The sequence below is a fragment of the Petromyzon marinus genome, chromosome 3, assembly GCF_048934315.1.
Source record: "Petromyzon marinus isolate PM22_M1 ecotype Great Lakes invasive population chromosome 3, UKy_Petmar_22M1.pri1.0, whole genome shotgun sequence".
Classification (NCBI taxonomy): domain Eukaryota; kingdom Metazoa; phylum Chordata; class Hyperoartia; order Petromyzontiformes; family Petromyzontidae; genus Petromyzon; species Petromyzon marinus.
The window spans coordinates 7469156-7496029 of record NC_133669.1 but is presented as its reverse complement, the minus strand read 5'-3'; the positions used below and the strand labels follow the sequence as shown (position 1 = coordinate 7496029).

Here is a 26874-nt window from a genome sequence, read left to right as displayed (position 1 = left end):
GCGTAAGAAGGTGTACCTTTGTTGGAGGACGTGTTATGTACAAAGGCAATGATTTAAAACCTTTTCAGAGGAATTATTGGGTGAGGAGTTGAACATTAAAATTAACCACCTTTGAAGCTTGTAATGGACATGGACATGAGGAATGCTACAAGTATAATGTGTCAGAGCCGTGAGGTGATACTGCTGAGATCCTTAGTTTAAATTTGGGGTTTGTGCTGCTCGTGATGAAACTGGGTTTCTCAAGTGCATTTTAATGTGAAGTTATTTTTGTACATTTTTGTTTTATTGGTTTAATCGTGTATTTTTTTCCCACCAAATGTTATCCCGATTGTGCTATGAACAGAATATCATGAGGCAAATAATTCATTCGGATCTGTCGCAAATCAGTGCAACCCATTGTGTAAGACAATGCCCCACAGAAGTGGATTTTATAGAGCTGCCTCTGAAATGCCTTGAAGTGACCTATGGTCCACAGAGTAGATGGCAGCACACTGCTACCCACTGTGCTACAGTGGGTAATGTTCGTTACATGAAATTCAAACCAAAATTTTTAATTATCGGAGCAGGAACTTAGAAAAATCAAGTACAAAACCAAACTTAGTGTCAAAGTAACCAGGCTGAGCCAATCAGCTCACTACACGTGAGAACCCATGTTTAATCACAGGTGGCTGCCTGGATTTTAACCTAGAATCTCAGCGGTGCAGATCCTCTGAAGCCCACTTCAAGCGGCCCTGCTTTGAAATTTGATTTTAGGATGTGACTCACTTTCATTCTTTCCTCCATGTGGCTGCTGCTGCTGCTACTGCTGCTGCACCAAGCCTGCTTCTGTCCACACTTTAATTGGTCTGGATCGAACATTTTTCTGCGATTATTTGGAAAAAGAAAGTTAACGTTTTAATTTCTCTATTACAAAAGCCAACGTTGTGGTAATTTGTGTTCATAAATGGTGAAGGTTATTGGTGGCGGTAAATTGATTCGGTAAACAGTTATGATCAGAGCTGTGGTGAATTACAGTTGCAATTACTGGAGCATCATTATCTGAAATTACAATTGCGAATATATTGTGATTGCAATTCAGTGTGAATGACTAAATAACAAAATGAATTGCCTCTTGGGTCGGGTAATAATGAAACATGAAGTAAAATAGGATGTTAAATTTTGATGTTATATATAAGTAAATTATTTTGACGGGGTTTTCCAAAACTCCACTCCTCAGGACCCACCACGGTACACCTTTTCGAGTTTACCTATTTACCGCTATTGAAATACAAATCAACTTATAACATGCCGAATGTGCCCCATGATTGCTAAACATCGTCCCGCGTGCTGTCGAGACTGGTTCGTGAGTGTGTACGTGAGTGAAAGGCGTTGTGTGGGGAGCAGCAGTGTAGCGGTTAGCGCACTGTGCTACGAACCCGTCGACCCGAGTTCAATTCCCACTCACGGCCAACACCAGTGACAATGATCTAAATCGGTCCTGGGCCTCCCCTAGGTCGACTCAGCCTCAAATCAATACTTAGTACGGTGTGTAAACATCACCACTATGGAGACAAAGGCGGCCGGGCCTGGTGCTGGCCACCCACCCACTCGTGTACCGTGTCAGCCTTCATAGGTGCTCGCTAAGAGCACTTGCCCCAACGGTCTATGAAGGCTATATGGCGGATATTTGTCGTTGGTGTGCAGTAATCATTATGCAGCATAGGTAAGGGTAATTGTGGGGGATGCTGCCATGGTATAAGTTAGCATTCATCAGGCACGTGCAGCATGGAATAACTAAATTTGTACTTGAACCGAGAAAAACAGGTAAACTCAGGTAGACCTACCAGATGGATCTACCATGGTGGCTCATGAGGAATGGAGTCTGGGAAACCCGGTGCCAAGGTAAACGTTCACGTCAAATGGTGCCCGTAATTAAATAACGCTAAAGCGAAGACGGCAAAATTTGCAGCGTTGAACGGCGACGTGAACGACGACGGCGGATGGCCGCGAACCGGCGACGCAACACAGAAGCAAAAGCAGTGGCAGAACACGCACGCGAGGCTTTTGGGGTCCGAATCCCTTGGACGCCCACTCGTGCAACTCGGCCAGCGCGTCCCACTGCTCGCCTCGCTCGTCCTGCCGACTTCACTGCTCTCGTTCGCGTCGTCGCTCGGTCCGGCCGCGTCGCTCCCGCTGCTCGCTCCCAGCGCCGCGGGATCGACTCCCTCCCGCCACTCCGCCAGGCTTGGCGGGTCCCGCGGGCGCACCCAGGCACTGCGGGCCCGCGGTCACAGCACAGCGCTTCCATTACGAACCCACCGCGCCACGTAACCGAGAAGACGCCAAGGGCCGTGGAATTGTTGTTTGAAATGTATTCTCGTGCCCGACGAATATATATTCTCACGCTCAGAGAGGCATGCATCGCGGTATATGGAAAATGAGTCCGAACAAATTACCCAACAGACTGTGCCCCATCTCATCGGATCTTATAACCAAAATACCTTGCTGATCTCGTCAAGGAGCAAAAAACCATCACACAAATCTGGTCATCCCCGTAGTGGCTTTTGGCTAACCATCGAACATAGACGGTCACTACACGGTGTGCTTCCAGATGCGCCTCTGCGCCCATCTGGAACGCTCTTCCTTCCGATATTAGGAAGCCACTTGAGCCATGCACTTTTAAATCTAGATTGAAAACCCATTTCTTTAGAACTGCTTTTTGTATTTAGTTTGTGGTCCTTCCCCCGCACGTCCGATCAGCATGGTTGTCTATGTACGGTGCGAAAGGTCAACATACAAACAAACATCTTGGAAGATAACCAGGCTTGAGCCGGGATAGTGCTTAAATAGGGAACCACCTTGCACAGCTTGTCGTCACAGGCTGTTATGGGTAGCAGAGGTGAATGTGGCACAGTCAATTTTTGCAATGCACTTACGCTCTCACGTCCATGCTCCCCTCCTTGACCAATCCGCGCAGACCGGCGTGGTGAAGTACGGTAAAACAACCCCCACGACCCGCACGGCGTGGGAGGGCCCTCATCCAGCAGTTAATTGATAAAAGGATGCAATGTGCAAATGTGATAATTAGGCTAACAAAACTATACGGAAAATATTATTACCTAACACAATGGACATGGTGAAAACAAGACAAAAATGAATCGGTAATTTTAACGATTCTCAACCCTAAATTATGACAATTCATCGAATTGTCATGGATGCCTCCCCACACCGTGTTGATCATGGGTTTTGTTTGACCATACTTTGCCATTGATGTTTGCCATGACCGCGAATTTAACCCGGGAAGCTGGGTTTGTGGCACAGTGAGTCAACCACTACATTGCAAATATAAAGTAAAATAAAAAAAATCACTTTTGAAATGCACTTTCAGCGTATTTCTCTCAATTACAGATGCAAGTGGCCAGCTGAAGAGATAGCTCAGCGGAAGAGTCAGCGTCTTGCAATTGGAAAGTTTTGAGTCCAAATCCTGGTTGGGGGGTTAACTCGGGTCATCATCCTCCCAGGGATGATTAAATAGGTACCGCTTTGTGGAAAAAAGTAAACAGTGATTATCTCATGGTTAGGCTCAACCCCGCCATAGGAATGTGGACTTTCTGCCACTGGATCAGGGCTGTAAATAAGAGGATGAACACTACCTCGATGCTCAATTCAGCAGGAAATCACTTTTGACTGACTTTTTTTTGAGTGGCCAGCTGTGCACACCGGCCAGGAATCCCTTGTGTGGAATTCTCAGAACTGCCCCAGGTCTTAGCAAACCCAGGCCAGAGGGAGCTCAACACGACATCTCAATTTGCTCAATAGCACCGGCATGGCCAACGTAGCACTCGAGTGCTTCAAACATTAACAGCAGCTGGGAAAACACTCGACTGTAGCATAAATGTAGATAATGGGTAAAATGTGGCATCCTTTGAAGTGGCTCGGTGGTCTAAAGCTGCAGGATCAAAAAGCACCCCCTCCCAACCCCCCACACCCCGCCCAACCCCCCCACACCCCCCCCCCCCTTTTCATACTCGGTGGCTTGAAACGGAGATTAAGGAGGCATGGGCCTGTTTGTCAAGCCAGTTCGTTGTCACCGTTTCCTATATCTGCTCGCGTCCTGATTGTTCTGTCGTGTGAACTTAATCTTACCGCATTATATAAAGTTCTCACTATGCCCTCATCTCCTGAACCATTACCTCTCATGTCCAAAACTCTTCCGCATTCGTGATCAATCTCCCATTCTTCTATGAAATTTCACACCATCGTGGTGAGAGTGTTTGACTCACATTCAGATGGTCGTGAATTAAAATCCTGGCTGGAGGTCAACTTTGCCTGTCATATCTTCGGCATCAATAAAATAATTGGTGATTGAATGATTACAATTCTGGACCATGACTTGATTCACAGATCGATGTTTCCTTCTACTTGTGGGACACTGTAGTTCCCTCTCTCGTGGCTGCAGGGATCACGTGACCTAATTTAATACAACAATACCAATGTCTTAATCAGCCATGCCGGACGAAGGCCCCTCCCCCCATGTTGTTGCCAACCCTCACGGCCCTACGATGCCACAATATATTTCACTCCCTGCGCATTAACCGATCCCAATGTTGCACCTCCATCATGGTTGGTTGGCGTCGTGTGCGTTCTCTCCTGGGGTTGCCACTTCCATCACCAGTCTCATCCATCTGCCATTGTCCAATCCCAACGACGTCTCCTTGCCGAAGCCTGCTCGCCATTTCTTAACAGTAAACATTACGTCTACAATGTGCGTTTATATTCTCTGAGCCATGCGTTCGTCCTTCCATCTCTTGGTGTAACTCTGAGCATGCATATGTTCATCCTTTTATTGGCACTTGTTTAGTTGTTGTTCTGTTCCTTATCAGATTCATTCCAGGTAATGTGGCCCGATTTAAAACAACACAAACAAATATTTTGTATGTGATGACTGTTCGGTTATCGTGAGCACCAAAATGTTTTTAATGCATGGTGTTGAACTCCTGTACCACTCAGTGTGATGTGAACAGCGGTCATCCTATGTGAAAGACTGGCACACACCACCATGGGAACTTTATAATTATTATACCCCTTAGCAACTTTCTGTATCCAAATTGTACTGTGCCGATGTCAACAACAGACGTGCCTGACAATTTGATCTATCAATCATGCCACTGTTAAGCCGTTCTATGCATTCTATGTATCCCAGGTCTCTCCCACAATGCGCCGTCTGTGTCTCAGCGGGTTCTCCCGAAGGTTATGAAGTGTTATAATTCTTACTAACATCATTATCACATGCCTGTGCTGGCGAACACAATGGTGCGTGCTAGAGGGCTGTGGACAATGTAGCTTCTCAAGAGTTTTTTTTTAAATAAAAATATTGAAATAACTGACGTTATCATTTGGAGAGAAATAGATACATACTACAATGACGTTTATTAATTTGCAACCTTTTGTCAATCGACGGCTGGATAAAGGCTTCCCCGTGCTTTTCAGTCATGGAGGTTGTAGACCATATTTCACCACGTTGGTAAGTGCAGCTTGGTGAAGAGGGGGACCACAGATCGGTGAAGACATCACACGGCATTGATGTTAGCTAGGGCTGGGAATCACACTCGCAAGCGAGGTGTTCACAGCACAGAGCACCAACCACTGTGTCACCCCCTCCACCACAGCACTTCAATGATAACTGTAATTTATTAACCGGCTGGGTGACTCAGCAGTCAGGTGCACGGCTTGCACGCGGAAGTTCGAGAGTTCAAATCCCAGCTGGGGTTTGGCTCAGCCCTTCAACCCTTCGAGGCCAAGAACACAAGAACTATCCCATCCATAACAATGTGGAATTTCCACCACTGGCTCAGGGCTGTATCGAGGAGGTGAGTGCATTTTCTCAATTTGCGTGGGAACTCAACTTTCCTCCTTTTGATGCTGCAATTTAAGTATCCAAGCAGAACGGAGCCGAGTGTTGCTGTGCCTGGAGGGGCTTAACTCGAAATTGAAACGGTGGCTGCTCCACGGATAGGCTGGGACCCGCGATAGCAATGATAGACATCCACTTCTGGTTCCAGGGCTGTCAATGGTGCTTGGCACCTGCCCCAAATTCACTTAGGCAGGCAAATCTTGCCTCACCGATTCTCAAGATTATTTTCTCGGAGGGCACCCGCATTGGGATGCTCGCCGAACTATTTTTTTCCCTCCGAGTATTTTGCGAGAAGACCGACGGCGATCGGCACAGTTGTGGTCAGGAACCCACTTTCTGTACTGCTACTACCTCCGAGCCACCTCACACAGCCCATCAGCACACTAGGATGTCCCTCTCTCTCTGGCTGCGCGATCCACCCACTCTCCACCCGGAGCGCCACCACGCCCCGACACTTTCATTGTGGCACGCCGATGTGGCGCAGTTCATCGTGCCGCAGCAATAAAGAACAAAAGGGGTTTGATCTTTACAACGGCGTTAACAGCGGCCATGCGACATATGCGCCTCTCGTAATAAAGTTGCTTTTGGCAAGACTTCAGAAAGTTCGCTCCTCCGGTGTACGGCTCCCGAGTTCAAAGACTTGGGGCACAAGTTCTTGGGTTCAGCAGCCAAAACAGGAATACAACGATTCTATATCACTATTTGTTTGTTCCTTGCCTGCGCTGTGTTATTTCCTACAGACTACAAGGGCCACGGTGGGGGGGGGGGGTTATCTCGCTCCGGGAATCAGTAGCCTTCAAGCCATGTGCTGCAACTTATATTTCCATACAGTTTTAGATATGTAACAGTTTGAATCTTCAATTTAAAGAGAGGTGGTGGGGGAGGGGGTCGTGGGGGGGGATTACAGGATAATTTATTGATGAAATTACAAGATTCAGGGACACGTGTAAGGGTTTAAAATAGGCCTTCAGTTTTGTGTGCGGTGTTTTTTTATGCACTACATACAAATTCCTCTAGAGGGAGCTCCCGAGAGCTCCTTCTATTGGGGGTCCTTCTGCCAGCAGTGGTGAGCGAGCAGTTGCAGGGGCTGCACTTTCGTACCACATAGAGGAATTAAATATTTTAGTTATATGCCTTTGAAGGCAAAGATTTTACAATGTTAATACAGGCAACGTCAATATATGCTTTTGGCCCAAGCACTTAAGCATTGAAAAATCTGTCAAGGGTCCGTGTAACCCATCATCCCTTGCTACCCATGCACGTTTTACTATGGGCAGCACGTAATGGACTTACCGACCATACCATTGGTTTATGTTGTTTTGTATAAACGTTTAATGGCTATTTGAATTACATAATTGACATTTTATTTGGCAGTTGAGGATTATGCTTTCTAATTAAGCCAAGGCGCATGCTGCACCAATGTCGGTGTTTGGGCAGGTGGACTCTAGTGACGGCACTGCATTAAATTAGCGAAACGCGGTCAATGCATCCGTCTGCCATTTTGGTCGGTTACCCCCTAATACCTAGGTCGATGGTTGTCATCCACGCATGCATTATTAACACGGGCGGTGCATACATCAGATGGGTCTACTCAGAAAATGTTTGACTATTTCTGTTCACCTGAACCTGACAGCTTGTCAGCGAATCTTCGTCACTCCGTGCCCTTGGCTTGGCAGCGACACCACGGTGACGTCACTGCCACTCGGTGAAAAAGATTCTGCGCGTGGCGAGCTCTTACCTTCTCCCAGCCTCGTCATGTGCCGACTTCTCCCCGTCTCTCCTCTGCTCCGCTTCCACCACTGCTGCCGCCGCAAGCCGTTGCACGAACGTCACGGCTCTGCCGGACGCTTGGAAGGATGCGCAGACCCCGCGCTCCCGTCTCTCCTCCCCGCCGTAGCAGCCCCCTCGAGGCCCCAGGACCAGCGCCTCGGCCCCGGGCCCTGGGCTGTTCCCGCCTGAGCGCGCGTACTCCGCCAGGACGTCGGACTTGAGAAAGGCCACGTAGGCTCCGGCCTCCAGCGCCGCGTGCACCTCCCCCTGCGCCTCGTCAAGCAGCGACAGCTCTGCCCGGCCGCTCTCCACGCCCCGGCGCACGCGGGCCCGCGTACCCGGCGATAGGAGCTGGGACACGGAGCCGCGCCCGTCGCCGCCCTCGGCCAGGTACCTTCGGTGAATGGCACGCGCCAGCCCGAGCCGCCGGCCGCCGTCGGCGTGGCCTAGCCTGCGGTAGCCGGCGCAGGCGAACCAGAAGTCGAGCATGTCCTCGGAGCTGTCGCTTGCCAGGAAGGCGCGGAAGAGGCTGGCGCCGTCGCAGTCCTCCAGCAGTGTCTGCAGAGACTCTCCCCACAGCGGGCACGGCACCGGCGGCGACGCGCTGCCCTCTGGCTCGTTCGACCGGCGTGCCGATGTGGGGCTCCCCGGAGATGGTGACGATTGCACCAGCAGCACCGTCTGAATTGGCTTATGGACACTTTGCTGCACTGCCGCTGCCGTTCTTGCTGCGCATCGATATTTGGCTCCTTTCCCTTCTTCCCCTGGCACCGGCGGTCTGAGCGTATCCTCCGTGAAGAATGAGCTGGCGTCCGCGTGGAGCATCGCGTCGCAAGCAGCGAGCATGCGTGCACGCGCTCGAAGCTCTAACGTGGTCAACGGCAACAAGAATAATAACTTGAATTAAAATGGAATAGAGCTTAAATGAAAAACAGTAACATCCATTCCCAAGACAATGTGGAAACGTCGTCGACAAAACCATATAGAGGTGCTCTCTGGAGCTCCATTTCCCCCCAGCAGTGGTGGAAGCAAGCACAATTGCAAGGCCGTACCTTTACCATCAAAGAAAGAATAAACAACAGCATTGTCAATGCATTCATGTCGGTGTCTTCATGCTCACTCAAATGGGCGATTTTACCAACCATCACCACCATTCATCGCAGAAGGGCGATGACGATAGTGGTTTCGGTAATGATACTACTGGCAGTGGTGGTGATTATGACGCTGATAGTCGAGCAGATGATCCTGATGGTAGGGACACTGATGCTGGGGATCATGATGTTGAGGGTGTTTATGTGGTGGTGATGAAGGGGAGGATGATGCTGAGTCAACTGTGGCTGGGACTTCAATGTACTTTGGGACCCCTGCCATTCTACCAACTGTGCTACATCCTGGTTGTCTACACACATTACACATGCACAAACAATACTACAGTGGACGGTATAGCACGTAACATGTGCATATATTGGAAGAAAACAACTAAAAGTTCAGAAACTTCACTCGCATAAGGATACATGGTCAAATATATAAACAATCACCTTCGTTATACGGACTTGCGATGGAAGATGAGTTACGGCCATAAACATGAAAATAAGTGATGCTGCTCTTTGCCCGGGAAAGTCTCAGTCTAAAGAGAGACTCTCTTTTCACGCGGGTCCTGCATTGGGATATTTGGCCAATTCCATACATGAGCGGATGTGGCTTCGTGTGGGATCGCGTGGAAGGAACTGCCGAGTACCCTGAGAGAAGGAAAAAAACCCTACAGATGAGAGGGGCGACGCTCAAAGCTTCCGCACAGATAGAATCAAGAATCCATTGCTGATCTGTCAACTCCTGCCCCCGTTCAAGTACCAACCAGTTTCCAGCCTGCTTAGCTTCGGACATCGGACGAGAGACCGGGCGCATTCAGCGACGTTGATGGCATTACCGTCCACGTGTACTCGGATGTATAGGACGCATGCTGTATGTGCAGTCCTTCATATGCTGTACATGCACATGACTTAAGTACTGTATAAACACACTTTAGCAATAATTCACACGTACAGTACACAGTTTAAGCACATACACATGGACTTGATACAGTCTATTGAGCACTGTACGTTGTGCACATACAGTAAACATACTGTAGATACATGTTGCAGCAATACTATGAAGTGCACCTAGCCTGGCACAAGCGCCCTGGTGGCGTCACGGCCACTTAGTGGTGAACAGATGATGTTGTACAATATGCAGTCGAGGACGCAGCGCCGCGGCACTTTAACGGCATCGTCTACAGGGGCCGCCCATAAATGACGTCACGCGATTTTGGACGATTTTTGACCCCCCCCCCCAATCGTCACATGGCGTCACAAAAAGTCAGACCCCCCCCTCAAATATGACGTCACAAAGCTCTGCCCCCCCCCAAAAACATGCTTCAAATTGCTTTAAACTATTGTCATTGTAGTGCGTATCTGATGTGGCGCTGCACTGATGTTTTAGGAGAAAACATTTATTAAAAAGTCTATTTAATTAAGTAGAACGTGTTGTCTATATTTATTTAAAGTTGCGCAATTTGATGTGACGTCATATTTCTCACTACCGCCCCCCCCCAGGTACGTGACGTAATGTATAGACGGCCCCACAGTCCCAACAACAGTACCACGTGTACACACACACACATGAGACAATACACAGCACGACAACTGCATCATATATCAAGGTGCACTGCTGCATTGTTCGCAGTACACAACGGGGGGGGGGAGTGACAGCACCACGCCCGGCCGCCTTTGTCTCCCTCCCAGTGGCGATGTTTACACACCGCGCCAGGTGCTCATTTCAGGCTGAGTCGACCTAGGGTGAGGGCCTTAGGACCGGTTCAGATAAATCGCCACCGGTGTTGTCCACTGCGCCACACCGCTCCCCCAGCGGCGCACACGGCAAACAAAGACAAAAGATCCACGCAGCCATGTAGCCTCAACAGACTGTTTGGGACAAGTGCCCCGTGAGTGAGCAACCTGTGGTCCTGATGGCGGTACCACGGGGTAACCAAATAAGACAAAATTGCCGAGGCAACTAAATATGTTATTTCTGGGGACACTGATTTTTTTTTCTCCCAGGGGTGTACTTCAATCCGCTACTGGGGTACCAATCGATCCGAAATCAGTGCCACACTCCGCGATCTCGAAACGCCAAACGTCAGCATAACAAAATCCGTTGTCGAAAAATTAAACTTTGAAGAGTGCCATCGTGTACAGCTCGTCGAGATGAGTCGATTGCCGCATCGTCGACCATCAACTATATTGAGGTGGGGGGGGCTGGCTGGCTTGCTTGCTTGACCATACTTCACCACGCTAGTGTCAGACGGACGTCGTCACCCTACTGGTCTCGTTGTTGTACACAGCGTGCGGCATAGTCACGGGCAGCATCGCCTGCTGCTGCTGCTGCTGCATGAGCAACGCACACAGCCGCCCCTTGCAGCTTGTGGTACCAGCTCAAGACTGTGACGACGACGACGATGAATGTGGCTGTCGCCTGATGAAGCTAGTTGTAATTACTGGCGAAACGTCGTACTCGGATTGTAAATGTCGTGGCTTGGCTCTCCAAAACGCCGGTGTTGTTGTACTAGTGTGACGAATTGACCACGTTCTGTTTACGTGACAAACATTACTAATTGGCTGTGTCGGGTGGTGTCGGCTTTAACGACACATTTATATATTTACGAGATCTTACCCCCCCCCCCCAAAAAAAACCTGTATTATGTAAGACGACGACGAATGATGACGATGATGTAGACGAATGTAATTAGGGGTGATGAGGCACAGCCAGCAAATTAATTAAGACGGCGGGAGAGCGGTGGTGGTGGCGGCGGCGATGATGGGGGAAGGGGGGGATTGAAGAACGTGAATTTGTCTACCATGGATCCTCTGCAGGTGTTTTCTGCAATTTTCGATGGGGGTTTTTTTATGTTGGTTTCTTTCTTTGTTTAAATTGTCGAGTCGGTGCTTACGCAGCATCGCGGATCTGCAGTGCAAAAAGATATCCGGGTAATTGCCTAAACGGGGTCATCAGTGTCACAAATACAAGGCACTCAAAACTCGTCTTGAAATACATTTGAAAGCAAGTACTGTATGTAAGTTGTCCGTCCAACCTATTTTTTGCAGAACCGTATTACTCCCCAATGCAGCAATTGTTATTCTTCCATTGATTTACATTTAATCACACTTATTAGAGCCAATAAGGCAACACACTAAAGGGCTATTGTATTTGAGTTCACCAATGTACAAAATACAATTGTAAGCCAAGTGGAGGGCCCTTGATCTAGAAAAATCATCACGACCGACCCAGCAAGACGATTTTTTTGGTTTTCCCGGGGAGGGGGGGGCTTAACTGCCAATCATGGTTCAAATGTATTAGAAAGCACTTTTAAATCCAGATTGAAAACTAATTGCTTTAAGAACTGCTTTATCTGTTTAGTTTATTGTCCTTCACCCGCACCTCCGATTAGCACTGTGCGAAAGAAGTTCAACACACACACAAAGACAAAAGATCCCCCCGTATACAGCCTGCACAAACTGTTGGGGCAAGTGCTGTTAGCGAGCACCTATGAAGGCCGGCACCGTGAAAACACGAGGGTGTGGGTGGCCAGCACCACACCCGACCGCCTTTGTCGCCCCAGTGCTGATATTTTACCCACCGCACCAGGTACTCATTTGAGGCCGAGTCGACCGAGGGGAAGCCCAGGACCCGTTCAGATAATCGTCACTGGCGTTGACCGTGAGCGGGAATCGAACCCTGGCGCGCCGGTGTTGGTGGCGCTAACCGCTACCACCACCTCTCTCCCCACACACAACCTCCTAAATCAAAGATCCCCCACCGCCCGTATAGCCTTTACAAGACTGTTGGGGCTGGTGCTGTTATCGAGCACCTGTGAAGGCCGCCACCGTGGCACACCGAGGGTGCGGGTGGCCGGCACCACGCGCGACCACCAACACGCACACACACACACAAACCTACCCCCCCCCATGCAAGTGCCATCGATGCCCGGTGGCGGAGCGGCCCGAGCAAACGCCACCCGCACACGACGGGGGGTACAATTGGGTTGCCCACCTGGTGCCTCCGCCGGAGTTCGTTTCCACGTCGCTCCGCGCTCTCCGCCCCTTCTCACTCCACCTCTTCCCCCCTCTTCCTCGCCTTCTTCTCACCCAGGCTTGGAGGTGGACATTCACCCACGCCGCGCGACCAGGGTCCAACCGCCCCGGTCTCTGGAGGCAAGCAAGCTTGGGAGGGTGAGGTGGTCGTCTGGGGTGGGTAGGCAGGAAGATCTGTAAGCAGCTAGGAAGGTAGGTACGTATGTATTCATGAAGGTAGGTAGATAAATTGATAGGGAAGAAGTGATCGTTATGAGATAAGGAGGTTGGTTGTGATACAAGAAGGTAAGCAGATAAGCAGGTAAGTAGATATGCAGATAAGAGATGCAGATAAGCAAGGAATAGGTAGATACGTGTGACGATAGGTGCGTAATAAGTTGGGTTTGAAGGTGAACAGGTAGCTGAGTGGATATGTAGGTATGAAGAAGATACATAGGCAGGCCGATAGATCGTTATTAAGGTAGTTAACGGGGAGATAGGGGTGGAGTCGTGGCGTGATACATTCTAAAAAAAAAATCAACAAAATCTCAGGCGCACATCTAGTTGTTGTTGTTTGCTGCTGATGACGATGACCACGACGATGATGATGGTGGTGTTGTTGTTGCCGAGTTCACGCTGAGACAGAGAAGATCCCGGCTACGGTGTTACTCTTGTGTACACGTTTCCCCGGCGCTCACCAAGTGGCTCGCCTGTGCAAGTCTCGACCATACAAATGTGTCCGGCGTTGGAAAGAGGCGCATTTCCCCCGAGCGGCGGGCTGGCTGGCGGGCGTGGCCGTGGCAAGAGAGTGGGAGGGCGAAAAGAAGGGTGGCTTGCACTGGGAGGGGAGGGGAGAGGAGGAGGGTAGCCGAGAAGACTCGACAGGTTGACTGGGTGTTGTGAGTATTGGGGCAATGAAAAGTTGGTGAGTCCATTGACTCTGAGGTGAGAGGGTAGCCACAACATTCTGGCTTGTCTCTCTCTCTTTAATCGGGCGTGGTGGCACACACCCGTGGTTCATGGAGCTTTGGAGGCAAGGATCGGTGGATCATGCATATTTGTGAAACTTCAAATCCTGCTGGGTTACGAGTTGGCACGGATATAGAATTACAGTGAGTGGATTATTGTATCGATCTGTGCAACTTTGCATGTTATTCAATTGTATCCGTGGGGGTTCCTCTGGGTACTCCAGTTTCTACCAACATACTAAACACTCATTATTGGTTGCAATTATCCATTTGAAAGTGTTTTTTTTACAAGTTATGATGCAGCCAAATTCGTACCATTATCCTAGAATCTCACACATTCGGAAGAACGCTGGCGAACAGAATGGCACAACGCAGACGTCCACAATAAACACCTAATTCGATACCCAAACATCGCACCTTATGGCTTTTACATTCCTCGAAGACACCGGTGTACCATAAAACGCATCAGAAAATGAACAGGCCGCTGCGCCCATCGCCTTCATGAATGGACAATGAAAGAAGCAACAATGCAACTGTCAAAATGCAATCCAAACTATGGACCATATAGTAAACCACCGTAATCCGCCCTCCTTCAACGGAGAAATAGCAAAACTGCACACACTTTCTCCTGAAGCCCTCTCGTGGCCAGCAGACCTCAATATTGGAATTAATCTCCTGAACAAGACCACAGTCAACTGTGGTCTTGTTATTGAGATACAGCCCCCCTTTGCACGAAGGTTTGATAAAACACCACTGGTTTGGGGCAAACACCTTCCCACACTCGTTTAAGCGTAGAGCCACTTTGGCTTTTAAAAAATATGACCGAATAAATATCATTACACAGCTAACAACGTACTGGGTCAACCCATACGGTTTGCGCGTATTCTTGTACAGGAAAATTTAGTTTTCAGGTCCATACGGCGTATAGCCGTTTTAATATGGGCAAATGTTTTTTTGTTTCTCCCTTGTGATGAGACTTTGTAGGATGAACGTTGAGATGTATAAGGGCACGGGGTGACCAATAAGGTCTGCATTGGTCCGTAATAAAGTAGGCACGGTATGTAACAATACCATTAATTTATCATTTAAAAAAAAACCCCACACTTGCAATTGCTACAGTACGTATTATGACTGTACTAATGTACAGTATAGCACACCACCTCTTTAAGCAAAAATATCCCCAATGCTCATGTATGAGTTTTAACCGTTAATGATTCACCCCGACTGGAGGCTTTGTGATTTGATAACTTGTCACGATTTTTGGGTTGCTGTTTAATTCTAGTATTAATTATAAAGTCTCCTTCTGTCTCTCTTGCTTTATGAGCTGAAATGTATATAATTGGTATACATCGGAGGTCATCGATTCTTACACATGATTCAGTGCACGTAATTGAGTGAAAGAATCACTGTTGATTGATGACTAAGGGGGGGGGGGGGGTCAGACATTTGTGACGATATGTGACGAGGGGGGGGGGGGGTTTGAGAAATGTGACTTCACATCAAAATGTGCAACTTTAAATATAAACACGTGCTACTTAATTAAATATACTTTTTGATACATATTTTCTCCTACAATATCAGAGTGCAGCGGCACATTAAATACGCACTACAATGACAATAGTTTAAAGCGATTTTAAGCAAGTTTTATATTTTTTGGGGGGGAGGGGGCAGAGCTTCATGACGTCATATTTGAGGGGGGTCTGACTTTTTGTGATGCCGTGTGACGAGGGGGGGTTCAAAATCGCGTGACGTCATTTATGGACGGCCCCTAATTACATAACACTGTAAATAAAGGAGTGCATTACGATGTCGCCATAACAATAACTTAAGAAATATCTAATTGAATTTGGAAGGTATTCATAATGTTATACAATGGATACATGGTCGGTATACTAATGCAATGGTGACCTAACTGCAGTACAAGATTAAGCCATTATCAATGGTACATTTTTAAAAATAAAAACTCACATTGGTCACATTCCCCACTGGTGGCAAAGGCCAGTGCCTCCTTTTTAACCATCTAATGAACTGGGTAAGTTACTTGAATAAACCACAAGAAATGAGACATTTATGAGGTGACACTACTTATGATTTACATTCCTGATACAATTTGACTACAATTTATAGTTCAGTACCAACTTCACAAGTCAAAGCATCTCCCCTTTCGAGTGAGTGTGAAACGACCGTGCTCATCTTTGGGAATCTTTGCGAATACAGAGCCAGTGATGGCAATTGCACATTGCTATTTTGCGTCCAGCCTCTAAATTGGTGATACTGAGCTGACCTACCACGAGGATTCGTATGGATTAACCTGCGACCAGCATTTTAACTTTCATACTATTTCAATAAATGTTTTCAGTGACGATAAGAAAATGTTTCAAAATTGTGACTAGGACAACAATAATTACAAAGCGAAGCAAGAAATAAAATCAAGTTGTAAAAATGCACGTTTATATCACTATATGTTTGCACTTTCACAGCATGTTTTTGAGCACCTGATAGTAAAGACAAATCACTATTACATGTTTTTTGTGGAAACACAACAAGCTTACTTGATTGTTTACTTATTTTCTAACAGGGGATTAAACCACATTCTTGAAATTCAGGTTATTATTTATTTGCACTACAAACATTGCAGACAATGACAAATCCTGTACTTTATTTACATTTGCATTGCAATCTTTGGATATATCTTGTAAATACACAAACGGGTCAATGCAATTGTATGACAATGCAATACAGTACAACCCTGTTCCTGTATACCTTTCGTGTTTTTAAGCATTGGATTAAAAAACCCCTTTGCTGATATTTGGATGGCTGATCCCCTTCATGCTATATTTTTGAATGTACTTGCCCTCGTAGTGCTACGCTCGCAGACTGTGTTGTTCTGAACACAGCCCCCTCCAATGGGATTTCTCCAACTTGCACAGTATTCACACGGACATTGAGTTAAATGTATTCGTGGGTTCATCTTTCATAGTGCACCACCGTAGGCGTGACACTGGATAAGGCATTGGAGAACACAAGTGAAGTACATTTTTATTTCCGCCTTTCTGGCACAAATTTTCCACTCACAGGACCATCATCAAAGATAAAACAAATATATATAAAATTCCACACTTTACATTGAGGTAAAAAAAACGGCAACTTATATGACTGCCTCAAAGTGATTAACTTGGACCGCATTACTCAATGATTTATTCCATCCACGATGTAATGTTAATTGCCACACATCTGCTGCCATTTCAGATGGCACGACCAAAACGGAATATGGCTTCCTCCCAATTTATAGCATGCTCTATCATTTGGCAAGGCGACTCTGCAACAGAAACATGTCAAACTCAAGTATTATTAATGTATGACAATCTGCAAAAAATAGCAATGAATGCAATAAAGTAGTTTGCCTCTAGACAGCATGATGAGCATTACTTGTCCCATAACAGATTGTAAATATAGCATTAGCTTTTCGGTTGTTTTCTATACTTACTTAGCAATTATAAATTAAATGACATGTTGCACTTTAACAAATAGTTGTGTAAAATAAAATGAGCACATTTCACTGAGTGCAAATTCAAATCAGTTTGACAAATGTTTTGTTTCTCCATTGACAAGAATATTATTTGTGAAATAGGTATACAAATACGAAAACAGCTCACTTTACAGTGCTCAAATAATCAATAACAGACAACATTTGCTTTGATGTGGAAGAATCTCAAAGATGTACGTTTTCCAATTTGTAATATTAATTTCATCAATTGAAATGGATTTTTTAGGATCACAATTCATGCATTGAATGGTGTGAGAATTGATTATTTAGATTGTATGCTAATTATATTCTCATGTTATATTTATAATGGAGAAAACACAATTGTAAACGGGAGAAAGTGAACAAGAAATACAAATAAGATTAGGAATGACACGAAGATTTACATAATCAAATGTAATTATGACCCCAAACTGTTAAAATAGAGTCAATGTGGATGAATTGTTACATGCTCAGTTATTACATCTGATTTTTTTAATACACTTGAAGTAAATCTTGCAATTAAGTATATTTTCTGCGTAGAATGTTAATGTACTCTTTGGTTCTATTCGGTAAAGTCACGTAGGTAAAAAATAAAACAAAAATCACGTTTCGGCCACAACACAAGTGGTCGAAACGTCGTGATATTTGTTGTTTTATTTTTTACCTACGTGACTTTACCGAATAGAACCAAAGAGTATGGATCCTTGCAGTCACGAAAGCTTCAAATCTAGAATGGAATGTTAATGTGTTTACATAATGATGTATTAAATAATTATAACATCGAGTGCTTTTTTTTACTAAAAGGGCATTCATATTCCTATGTTTCAGATAAGCCTTTTTCATAAAATATCGTGGTTTAGACATTACTATAGCCTAATAATGTTTATGCTACACTACATCAGTGCCGTCCCATAATTCCCATTCAAGCCTGTCAGTTGAAACGTCAAAATCCTCCAAATCCACCCACACCATTATTTATTTAGTTTATTAGCATGTTATTCTCATTCACTAAATGAGAGTGTGAGATGTGATAGTGGGGTTGGTCAGTGGACATGATGGCAGTCTAAAATCAGATGTGTGCACTTAATTAGATCAATTGAAATGCACACATCTCATTTACTGTGCAGTTCAGTCTCCCAAGACGAAAACAATTAGGTGTAAATGAGCTACCACGTTGTGGGTAATGTACCAGCACTTCTCCAATTCATCCTGTATACAACACACAGTGGGTAATTCATGTCAGGATTGTATCGTCTGGTTGTCAGCGGATTTTGAGATATCAATGTTGTTGGGATATGATACTTGAACCTTACACAGCTCGCAATCTGCAGCTTTAGTGACAATTATGGTGACCATTGGACACTTTACATGTTTAATAACAATTACTGATGAAGCAAGAGAGTAATGCCTTGCAATGTGATCCACTCAAAAAAAAGGTTTTGTTGATGCTCATTATAAACCTGTGTTCTCACCATTGGACAGTGAGTCTTACTCGTGAATGATATTTGCCATGATACATGTAACGATATCTGGAATTGTGGAATAGTGGCCCAATGCCAGTGGAAATCCTATATTGCCATGGTATGGGACTAGACTTATATAGGATGACCATGGACTATTGATTTGCAACAAAGTAGCACTCATTTAATAACCCGAGAGGGATGGTGGGCTGAGTTATATTTTAAATCATAACTTTTTGATTATCAGTCTAGTTAAATTACTGACACACCATCGTGCTTATTGTAAATATACACCAAGTAAAAAAAACAATGTTTCTTTTTAATAAAAATAACACTTGACACGCGTGAAATCGTCATACTTATAGCCATAGCAACTTAATTTAAATACTGTATGCATAAAAATATAACTACAAAGAACACACTTCACGAAAATATGAAAGTAAAATACAACAATAGTACACGTAAATGTCTATAAACATGGTTAACAAAAATAAACTCAATGCGTGCGTGGCTGTCACAGGTCAGCGCACAATCCATCTTTTCCGAGCCATAATTATAAATTAGAACAAATGATTATCAATGACATTATCTTGTAGAGTTTCATTGCTTCCTTTTTTGACAACTTTTTAAATGTTAATTACATGACACACATGTAATTCATCATAGGAATTAACAAATTGGAAATGTTTTCAACAATAACATATAATCACTGAAACAACATAATACAAATAATTGTCATTTATTTCAGCTTAATGGCTTTGGTATGCAGTAGAACAGGGTGATCATAACGTCCTTCCCTAGTTTTGGTGTCATAGTATAAAAACATGCAGAATTTCATGTTCTTTCAATACCAATGGACAACACATCTGGAAATGTATTTTTCTGTTGGGAGGGAATGCACTATTTTCCCATCTAATATAATAAGCCAAGAATGTGTGTGTCCCGCACATGACGTCACTCCACATGAGGCCCCCCTCTCATTAATAATCATGAGCAGGTGATGTCACTAGACATGCCGCACCTGTCCCCAATAACCATGAGGGGGTGACGTCACTCCACATGCCGCACCCCTCCCCAATAACCATTAGCGGGTGACGTCACTCCACATGGGGCAACCCCCCTCCTCAATAATCATGAGCTGAACACTTTTTCTATTTAATGTTTCATATTTACTGCAATACACACCGGTCCTTTGATGGGCAAACAAGCTAGTTCATATTAGGAAAGTCTCACTGAGTCTCGAGACCCTTTTTCAGGACGGTCTTACCCAGTTTTTGCAATAGCGGCAATGATCGCTATATATATTCCAGTAATTTGCACGCAATTTTTCTAATTTGGCACATTTGGTCAATTATAACAATTTGAGAAGACAGTGATAATAGACGATTGCATCTAAAGAACCGGTAGTGTTTGTGATGGATAATCCTTCCGTCAACCTTCAAGGTTACAGGATGACATTAACGGTGATAAAAATGCAGCTGGAAAAGTTGATGTGAAATATTTGCAAATCGTTTAGTATTTTTTAAAGATACCACTCAAACGTGTGAACAAAATAAAGGCTATGTAGCTAAAATGTAGATGAAGAAATGCACAAGTGTAAACACGTGTTGTGTTATTTTACAATTCAAGTAATATTTTGAAACATTGTCATCACGATACATTACTTTAAAACCAGGGATGGACTTTGCGATCAGCCTTTGTATTTCAGTGATAAATAGTCTTAAGTGTGTGTTTGTTTATGCACGTAAATCAATGAGTGTTTCATATATAAATAAATATAGTTTGTAAAACATAAATTACTTTACAATGAGCATGAGCTTATGCAGGAATAGTGACCTCATCAGTTCCTGAGACGATAGGTGGGCCCTTGTTATGAACGAACACACCCACTCAATGTAAACATCGCAGAAGAGCACAAACATAACATGTTAACCAATACATTTCTGCTTGATTTTACACTTCACATTCATTATTATTGTCAGGCACAACTTTTTCAGAATACCAATAATGTGTTACGATGTTGTGTTGAATTTTGATTTAAAGCTTTCGTGACTGCAGGGATTCATATTCTTGGTTCTTTCGGTAAAGTCACGTAAAAAAAATTCTCACGACGTTTCGACTGCTTATGTTGCAGTCGAAACGTCGTGAAAATTTTATTGTTTTATATTTTTATTATTTTATTGTTTCCCTTCTACGTGACTTTACCGAAAGAACCAAGAATATGATGTTGTGTTGGTCCATTTATATACATGTGAAGTATGTATGTGTCCATTGGTGTACAGAGACTATGTAAAAATACACTCCCATATTAAAATTATAAATACACATTTGTTGTTATACCTTAATAAATGGCATACAATTTAACTTACATGCAGATAAATTATCCGACGTGAAAAATGCTATATGAAAAAAATAAATGGTTCTTTCAATAGGCCACTAATTTGTAAAAGGAGACAGCATATTAGTCACTGCAGAATGTTTTTTCCTGTTAAATCTGCATAGCTGTCACAATAGGTAGTCAATGAATGTCACCTCTCAAAAAGTGCATGATCAGAAAGCAATCAAGTCGGTGTCACCCTGTTCAAATTAATGTGGGGGTGGTTCTCATGTCCATAAATGGCTCTAAGCCAGTGGTGGGAATTCCACAATCATATGACAGGGCTCAGAATGTCCATAGAAAAAAAACACTGTTGACTGAAAACAAGCCACTTTAAATGTATCAAACACAAAGGGAGGACAGTTGAGTTGGTGATCCGACCAGGGTTTTAACTCGTTGACCTATTAGTCGTTTGAACATTTGAAACGACAGTGCCACCAATTCGAGTAGCTTTTAGTCGGGGTATGCTAATACAACACTTGTCTGTTTCTCAAAAAATCCTTCACACCTTCAATTAAACGTCATCACGGTATGTTCCATTATTTTGACACCTTTCCCCATCCGTAGCCGACACAAACTCCGCTGCACATACAGCATACTGTATTCTCGCAATATAATTTAGATTGTAATCACACGAGACAGGCATCAATGCAGGTAGCTATTGAAAATACTAGTGAACTGTAACAAACTGCATTTTGTAGTTTGCTATTGCAATACACTGAATGTATCCACAAGCGCAATTACAATGCTTATGTAACTGGCTGCAAAGCAACCATATGGTTGGCTTTTTTAAGTGCTGAGGGCTACAGTCAGGGGTGAGCTGACAAGGCCAGTCACAGCCCTGTGGTTAGTGTGTATGTACAGACAGATGGGCTGGGAATTGCAAACACCTGCAGGGTGACCCTGGAGGCATCTTTGACTGATCGCAGCCCTATGTCGGCAGCCGAATGCAGTCATCTGCAGTCCATACAACATGCAACACAAATCAATATGTAAACATATACAACTGCCCCACGCACCCTTAGAGGGGGCATTATATGTGCGACGTGCAGCTTAGCAATAGCATGTAAAATTTTAACATGTCTGTTCACCATATATTTCTATAAAATTATAATTGCCTAGTGTTGGACAAATGTCATTGTTGTGATTGTAAATTCATTGCTTTGAGTTTTATGGGAATTTCGACATTTCTGAGACCATGGATCGATATCATGCATTTATTGATAAGCACGATGGGCATTTAAATCATATCATTATTGGAAACTGTAACTGTCCTTATTAAAAAAAAAAACTTCGTGCAAACACAACAGAGATTCACAATAAACCATGACTGGGTTTCAGCAATCATTATATGTCGATAGTTATTACAATTTTCTAGTTATACATTTCCTCCAGGGAAATGTCAAAGCCCATCTGATGCACAATGGATCAGGGCTCTGTGCCTTACCTACAGGGTCTTTTGATTATCCAACTGCTCTTGCAAAAGGGAGGCACGCTTCTGCAGGCAGTTCACCTGGAACGGCAGAATGAATCATAATTGGTCATTCAGGGAATTCTCTAAAGAAGCAGAGCATCTTTGGCGGCCTTTAATTGCCCGCTCGTGATGCACACAGAGCGGTGGTGTCACAAGAGAAGCTGCCATGGCTTTCATAAAATTCAATTTGAAACAGAATGCATTCGGAGAGGAGAGAGGAGTAAAACTTTAGAATGGAGCATGTCTGCTTTTGAGGATTTCATCCCACAGCCAGTGATGGAATTAGCACGTACGTAGGTTTTCCCAGCCACTCGTAATCCTAGCGTAGTCTTCTGGGCTAGGCTGCGTGTTGAGCATATCTTCTCTCAAACTTGTGCCACGCACTACGACTGGTATCTTCGGATGACGACATGAGGAATCTCGCCTGGTCTCCAATTAGGATGAACTGGGCAATATAAAAAGATCGTGACGAGGTAAGTTTCCTCACTTTGGTTCAATTGCGTGGTGGCAAAATCTTGACCGAAGATACGCTCGACATACGGCCTAACCCTGAAGTCCAATTTGCAGCCAGTGGCTGAGTTTATATCACCCACCCATGCATCTTTCTGCCTGGTACCTGTGACTGGAGGGACGCAATGGTCTCCTCCAGCTGCTTGCGGACGTCCGCCGGCATGAGGCCCTTCAGCTTTTTCTCATGTTCCTGCCGCAGCGCTGTCACCTGCAAGGCAATTAATACCAGGCGAAGCTGGGATATCTCACCCAAAAACGTCATGGTTCAAAGCAAGATATCTAAAGTACTTGGAACTATTTAAGAAAGGTCAATGCTAATTCACAAGGAAAAAATTTGAAAGCCTCACTTGCCAACTCGATTTGCACCGTCTAACATTGGGGGGAGCTCAGGGCCCTGTGCCCCATTGGCAGATATTTTCGAGCTACAAAGTAAGAGGAGCATGCGGAGCTGATGCTAAACAGATGTAGTTTGAATAATGAATAACATGCTTAAAGAACAGGCAAGTAATATTATATTTATATTATATTTATAATATTACTTGTTAAATACTCAGAATTATAAGTACAAATCAGCTATTAATGTTACCCTAGCATTCTTAATGGTCAAATTTTGTTTAAATATATATAGAATATTTAACATCTATTTTTCTCCAATTCAGATCACAAATTTAACAATACATCTTCTTGGTTCTTTCGGTAAAGTCACGTAGAATGGAAATAAAATAATAAAAATAAAACATAATAAAATAAAATATTATTTTATTTCCATTCTACGTGACTTTACCAAAAGAACCAAAAAGATGAATCCCTGTAGTCACGAAAGCTTTCAATCGAAATTTAACAATACATGTTATTTTTATTGACTTAAAGCTTTCGTGACTGCAGAAATCCATATTCTTGGATCTTTCGGTTAAGTCACGTAGATAGGTTCAACGGACGGACGGACGCATTAATCTATTGCAGGCTGGTACACTCAGTTTACAACTTCGTTCCTACCAGTATAACAAAAAAATATAAAAAAACTACGACGTTTCGATCGCAACACAAGCGGTCGTCTTCAGGAAAAGGAGGGTTAGCTTCCAAGGGAAACTGTTTATAAGGGTTTGAAATGGGCGTAGCCCAAATGTCAGCAGCCAATGATAATGTAAGTGTTCGGCAGCGAGCCCGGCAGTGGTTCGTTTTCCACCAATCAAAGGGCTGCCAGGTGAAAATTAGCATGTTAAAGAGAGATTAGCATGTTAATGGTAGAACGCAGAGCCGCAACCAAGGGGTCAGCGCGTGAAGTGACTGTGAAGAAAGTGCAAGTTTGAAATGGGCGTAAAGCACAACTAACATCGGAAGGTGGCAGGATGGGAACATCATAGCCAATTATGACTTAAACTGGTTGATAACGTCCTTCAATGTTTGCTCAGTTTGTACCCATCTTCTCGGTTGAAACTGTGTCTGTGTCTATATATATGGATGGCTTGCAAAGTACCTGATATGCAATACCCCGGCGTCTACAAACTAAGCTGTGTCTGCAGCAGTAGTTACATTGGTGAAACTAAGAGACATGTCTCGAACCGTGTTCGTGAACATAAGGCAGATCTGAAACACGGTAAGACCAATACCTCGGCCATGGCTGATCATTGTTTCAATGCGGTGGGCTCACACGAAATTGATTTCTCTAAGACAAAGGTACTTTGCAAGCCCACTGGCTATCAACAAAGATTCGTTCATGAAGCCATCCATATATACAAAGACACAGTTTCAACCGAGAAGATGGGTACAAACTGAGCAATCATTGGAAGGACGTTATGAACCAGTTTAAGTCATAATTGGCAATGATGTTCCCATCCTGCCACCTTCCGATGTTAGTTGTGCTTTACGCCCATTTCAAACTTGCGCTTTCTTCACAGTCACTTCGCGCGCTGACCCCTTGGTTGCGGCTCTGCGTTCTACCATTAACATGCTAATCTCTCTTTAACATGCTAATTTTCACCTGGCAGCCCTTTGATTGGTGGAAAACGAACCACCGCCGGGCTCGCTGACAAACACTTACATTATCATTGGCTGCTGACATATGGGCTACGCCCATTTCAAACCCTAATAAACAGTTTCACTTGGAAGCTAACCCTTCTTTTCCTGAAGACGACCGCTTGCGTTGCGATCGAAACGTCGTAGTTTTTTGTTATTTTTTGTTATTTTCTTTGAACCTATCTACATGACTTTACCGAAAGACCCAAGAATATGTTATTTGTATATCATGCAACAAGACTAAATATAAAACCAAAAATGAATGCCATGCCTGATTTACCAAAGTATTGGCCCACGATTAAAGATCATTACTTTTACAATGATCATTTACTCTAACTGTACACATGTATCTCAGGCCATATAATGTACGAACAAACTAATTTACAAGACATGTATAACAAGCCAATATAACACTATACACACTATCCAAACTAAATACTTGAATTAAACCAATGCAGCATGAAGGTGGACAATTTGAATTTCTTCTTGGCTCAAAAACCATGGATTTTTGCAGTAGTATAAACACGTTGGATCATTGCACCTTAAATATAACTAATTACAATGTTAAGTTTGCAATTCAGAGAAGTAAAAAATAATAGCAAGTGGAATTTCATGCGTACACTGAGATCAGCAAAATCCAACATAGGTTCCAGCCAAATTCAGAAATTCGTAGAGGAACACATTATTTCTGTTTGACTCTTCAGTCAAGTGTGCTGCATTGTGTTCGCTAAAAGTCATCGCTCAGAGGCCAAGTCAGAAGAGCAGACTCGCAAACACATTCACTCGGTGCAACTATTGTGCACCAATATATTTGTCCGCATGGTGCACAATGAAAAAGGAAATAAGTGTCATATTGTGCAAACCGTTTCAAATAGCAATAGCAGTTAACGTCATAATTAGGCATCTAACAATTCAACTTCAAGGGATTCAATGGATTTTTACAATTCTATTTAATAAGCAAATTATTTTCTTTCTGTTTCGATTGTTTCTTGTTTTTCCTGCCTTGTTTAAGTTTTGTAGTCTCAAAGCAAATCATATCCTAAAGGTACCATTCGCATATAATTTCCAATTTTCCTTATAAATGGTAAATAATAAAAAAATAATGAATCTTCCCATTTATTATATTCGAATACTAATGCATTTTACTTGAAGCTTCCAGATATGTAAAACAATGAAATTTGTGATCATGCAGTTTACATTGCCTTAAACATTACTTCCTTTGTTCCGTGCGCACTAACTGGAATGGAAAAGCTACAGACACCCATGCGTAAGGATCACCGAGTACACCTGTGCTCCTGCAAACCCGACATGAGATGGTTTTCATGATCTAGAGAGACATGGTAAATGTGACTACTCTTTTTATAACTATGATTGTCCACCATATGGAATTAAGCCTCGCACACAACCAAACTGGCATGTTCACCTGTTCCTGGTGCTTGAGCCCAATTTCTTGTAGTTGTTTCTCCCAGGAGGCAGACAGCCGCAAGTGGGTATCCTTCTGGCCATGCAGTTCCTGTCAGGGCCCGTCAAGACCATAAAGCATATCATGTTCAAGCAGCGCAGGCTCGTGTTACAATTATAATAAACTACATGCACGCAAAAAACACACACAAAATCATACGAAGTGATGTGTAGACATGCACGAGGTTTCAACATTTTTGTCACTCAAGCATAGAAACAAACACTCTTATTGTTGAGTGACCACATTAAATACTGCTTCAAAGAGCCACAAATTTAATCACAATCTTTCACACAGAAGAACCTCACTCTGAACT

The 26874-nt window shown here is 44.0% G+C and overlaps 2 protein-coding genes across 3 annotated transcripts in view; both read right to left on the bottom strand.

The window, feature by feature from the left end:
- The window catches only part of LOC116952891 (axin-1-like), a 29247-nt gene extending 14070 nt beyond the window's left edge, over positions 1 to 15177 (bottom strand). Inside the window, exons 1-5 of the mRNA XM_076073459.1 lie at positions 13327 to 15177; positions 12749 to 12903; positions 7632 to 8529; positions 2035 to 2253; positions 766 to 862 (exon numbers count right to left, since the gene is read on the bottom strand). Coding sequence (XP_075929574.1) covers positions 766 to 862; positions 2035 to 2253; positions 7632 to 8509 — 1194 coding nt within the window. The 5' untranslated portion in view covers positions 8510 to 8529; positions 12749 to 12903; positions 13327 to 15177. The remainder of the gene's footprint in view (positions 1 to 765; positions 863 to 2034; positions 2254 to 7631; positions 8530 to 12748; positions 12904 to 13326) is intronic.
- A 988-nt stretch (positions 15178 to 16165) lies between these two features.
- The window catches only part of LOC116952842 (centrosomal protein of 112 kDa-like), a 55252-nt gene continuing 44543 nt past the window's right edge, over positions 16166 to 26874 (bottom strand). For both annotated transcript variants that reach the window (XM_032972533.2, XM_076073428.1), the window contains 4 exons: positions 26523 to 26612; positions 23190 to 23291; positions 22547 to 22612; positions 16166 to 22056 (listed from right to left, as the gene is read on the bottom strand). In XM_032972533.2, coding sequence (XP_032828424.2) covers positions 22547 to 22612; positions 23190 to 23291; positions 26523 to 26612 — 258 coding nt within the window. In that variant the 3' untranslated portion in view covers positions 16166 to 22056. The remainder of the gene's footprint in view (positions 22057 to 22546; positions 22613 to 23189; positions 23292 to 26522; positions 26613 to 26874) is intronic.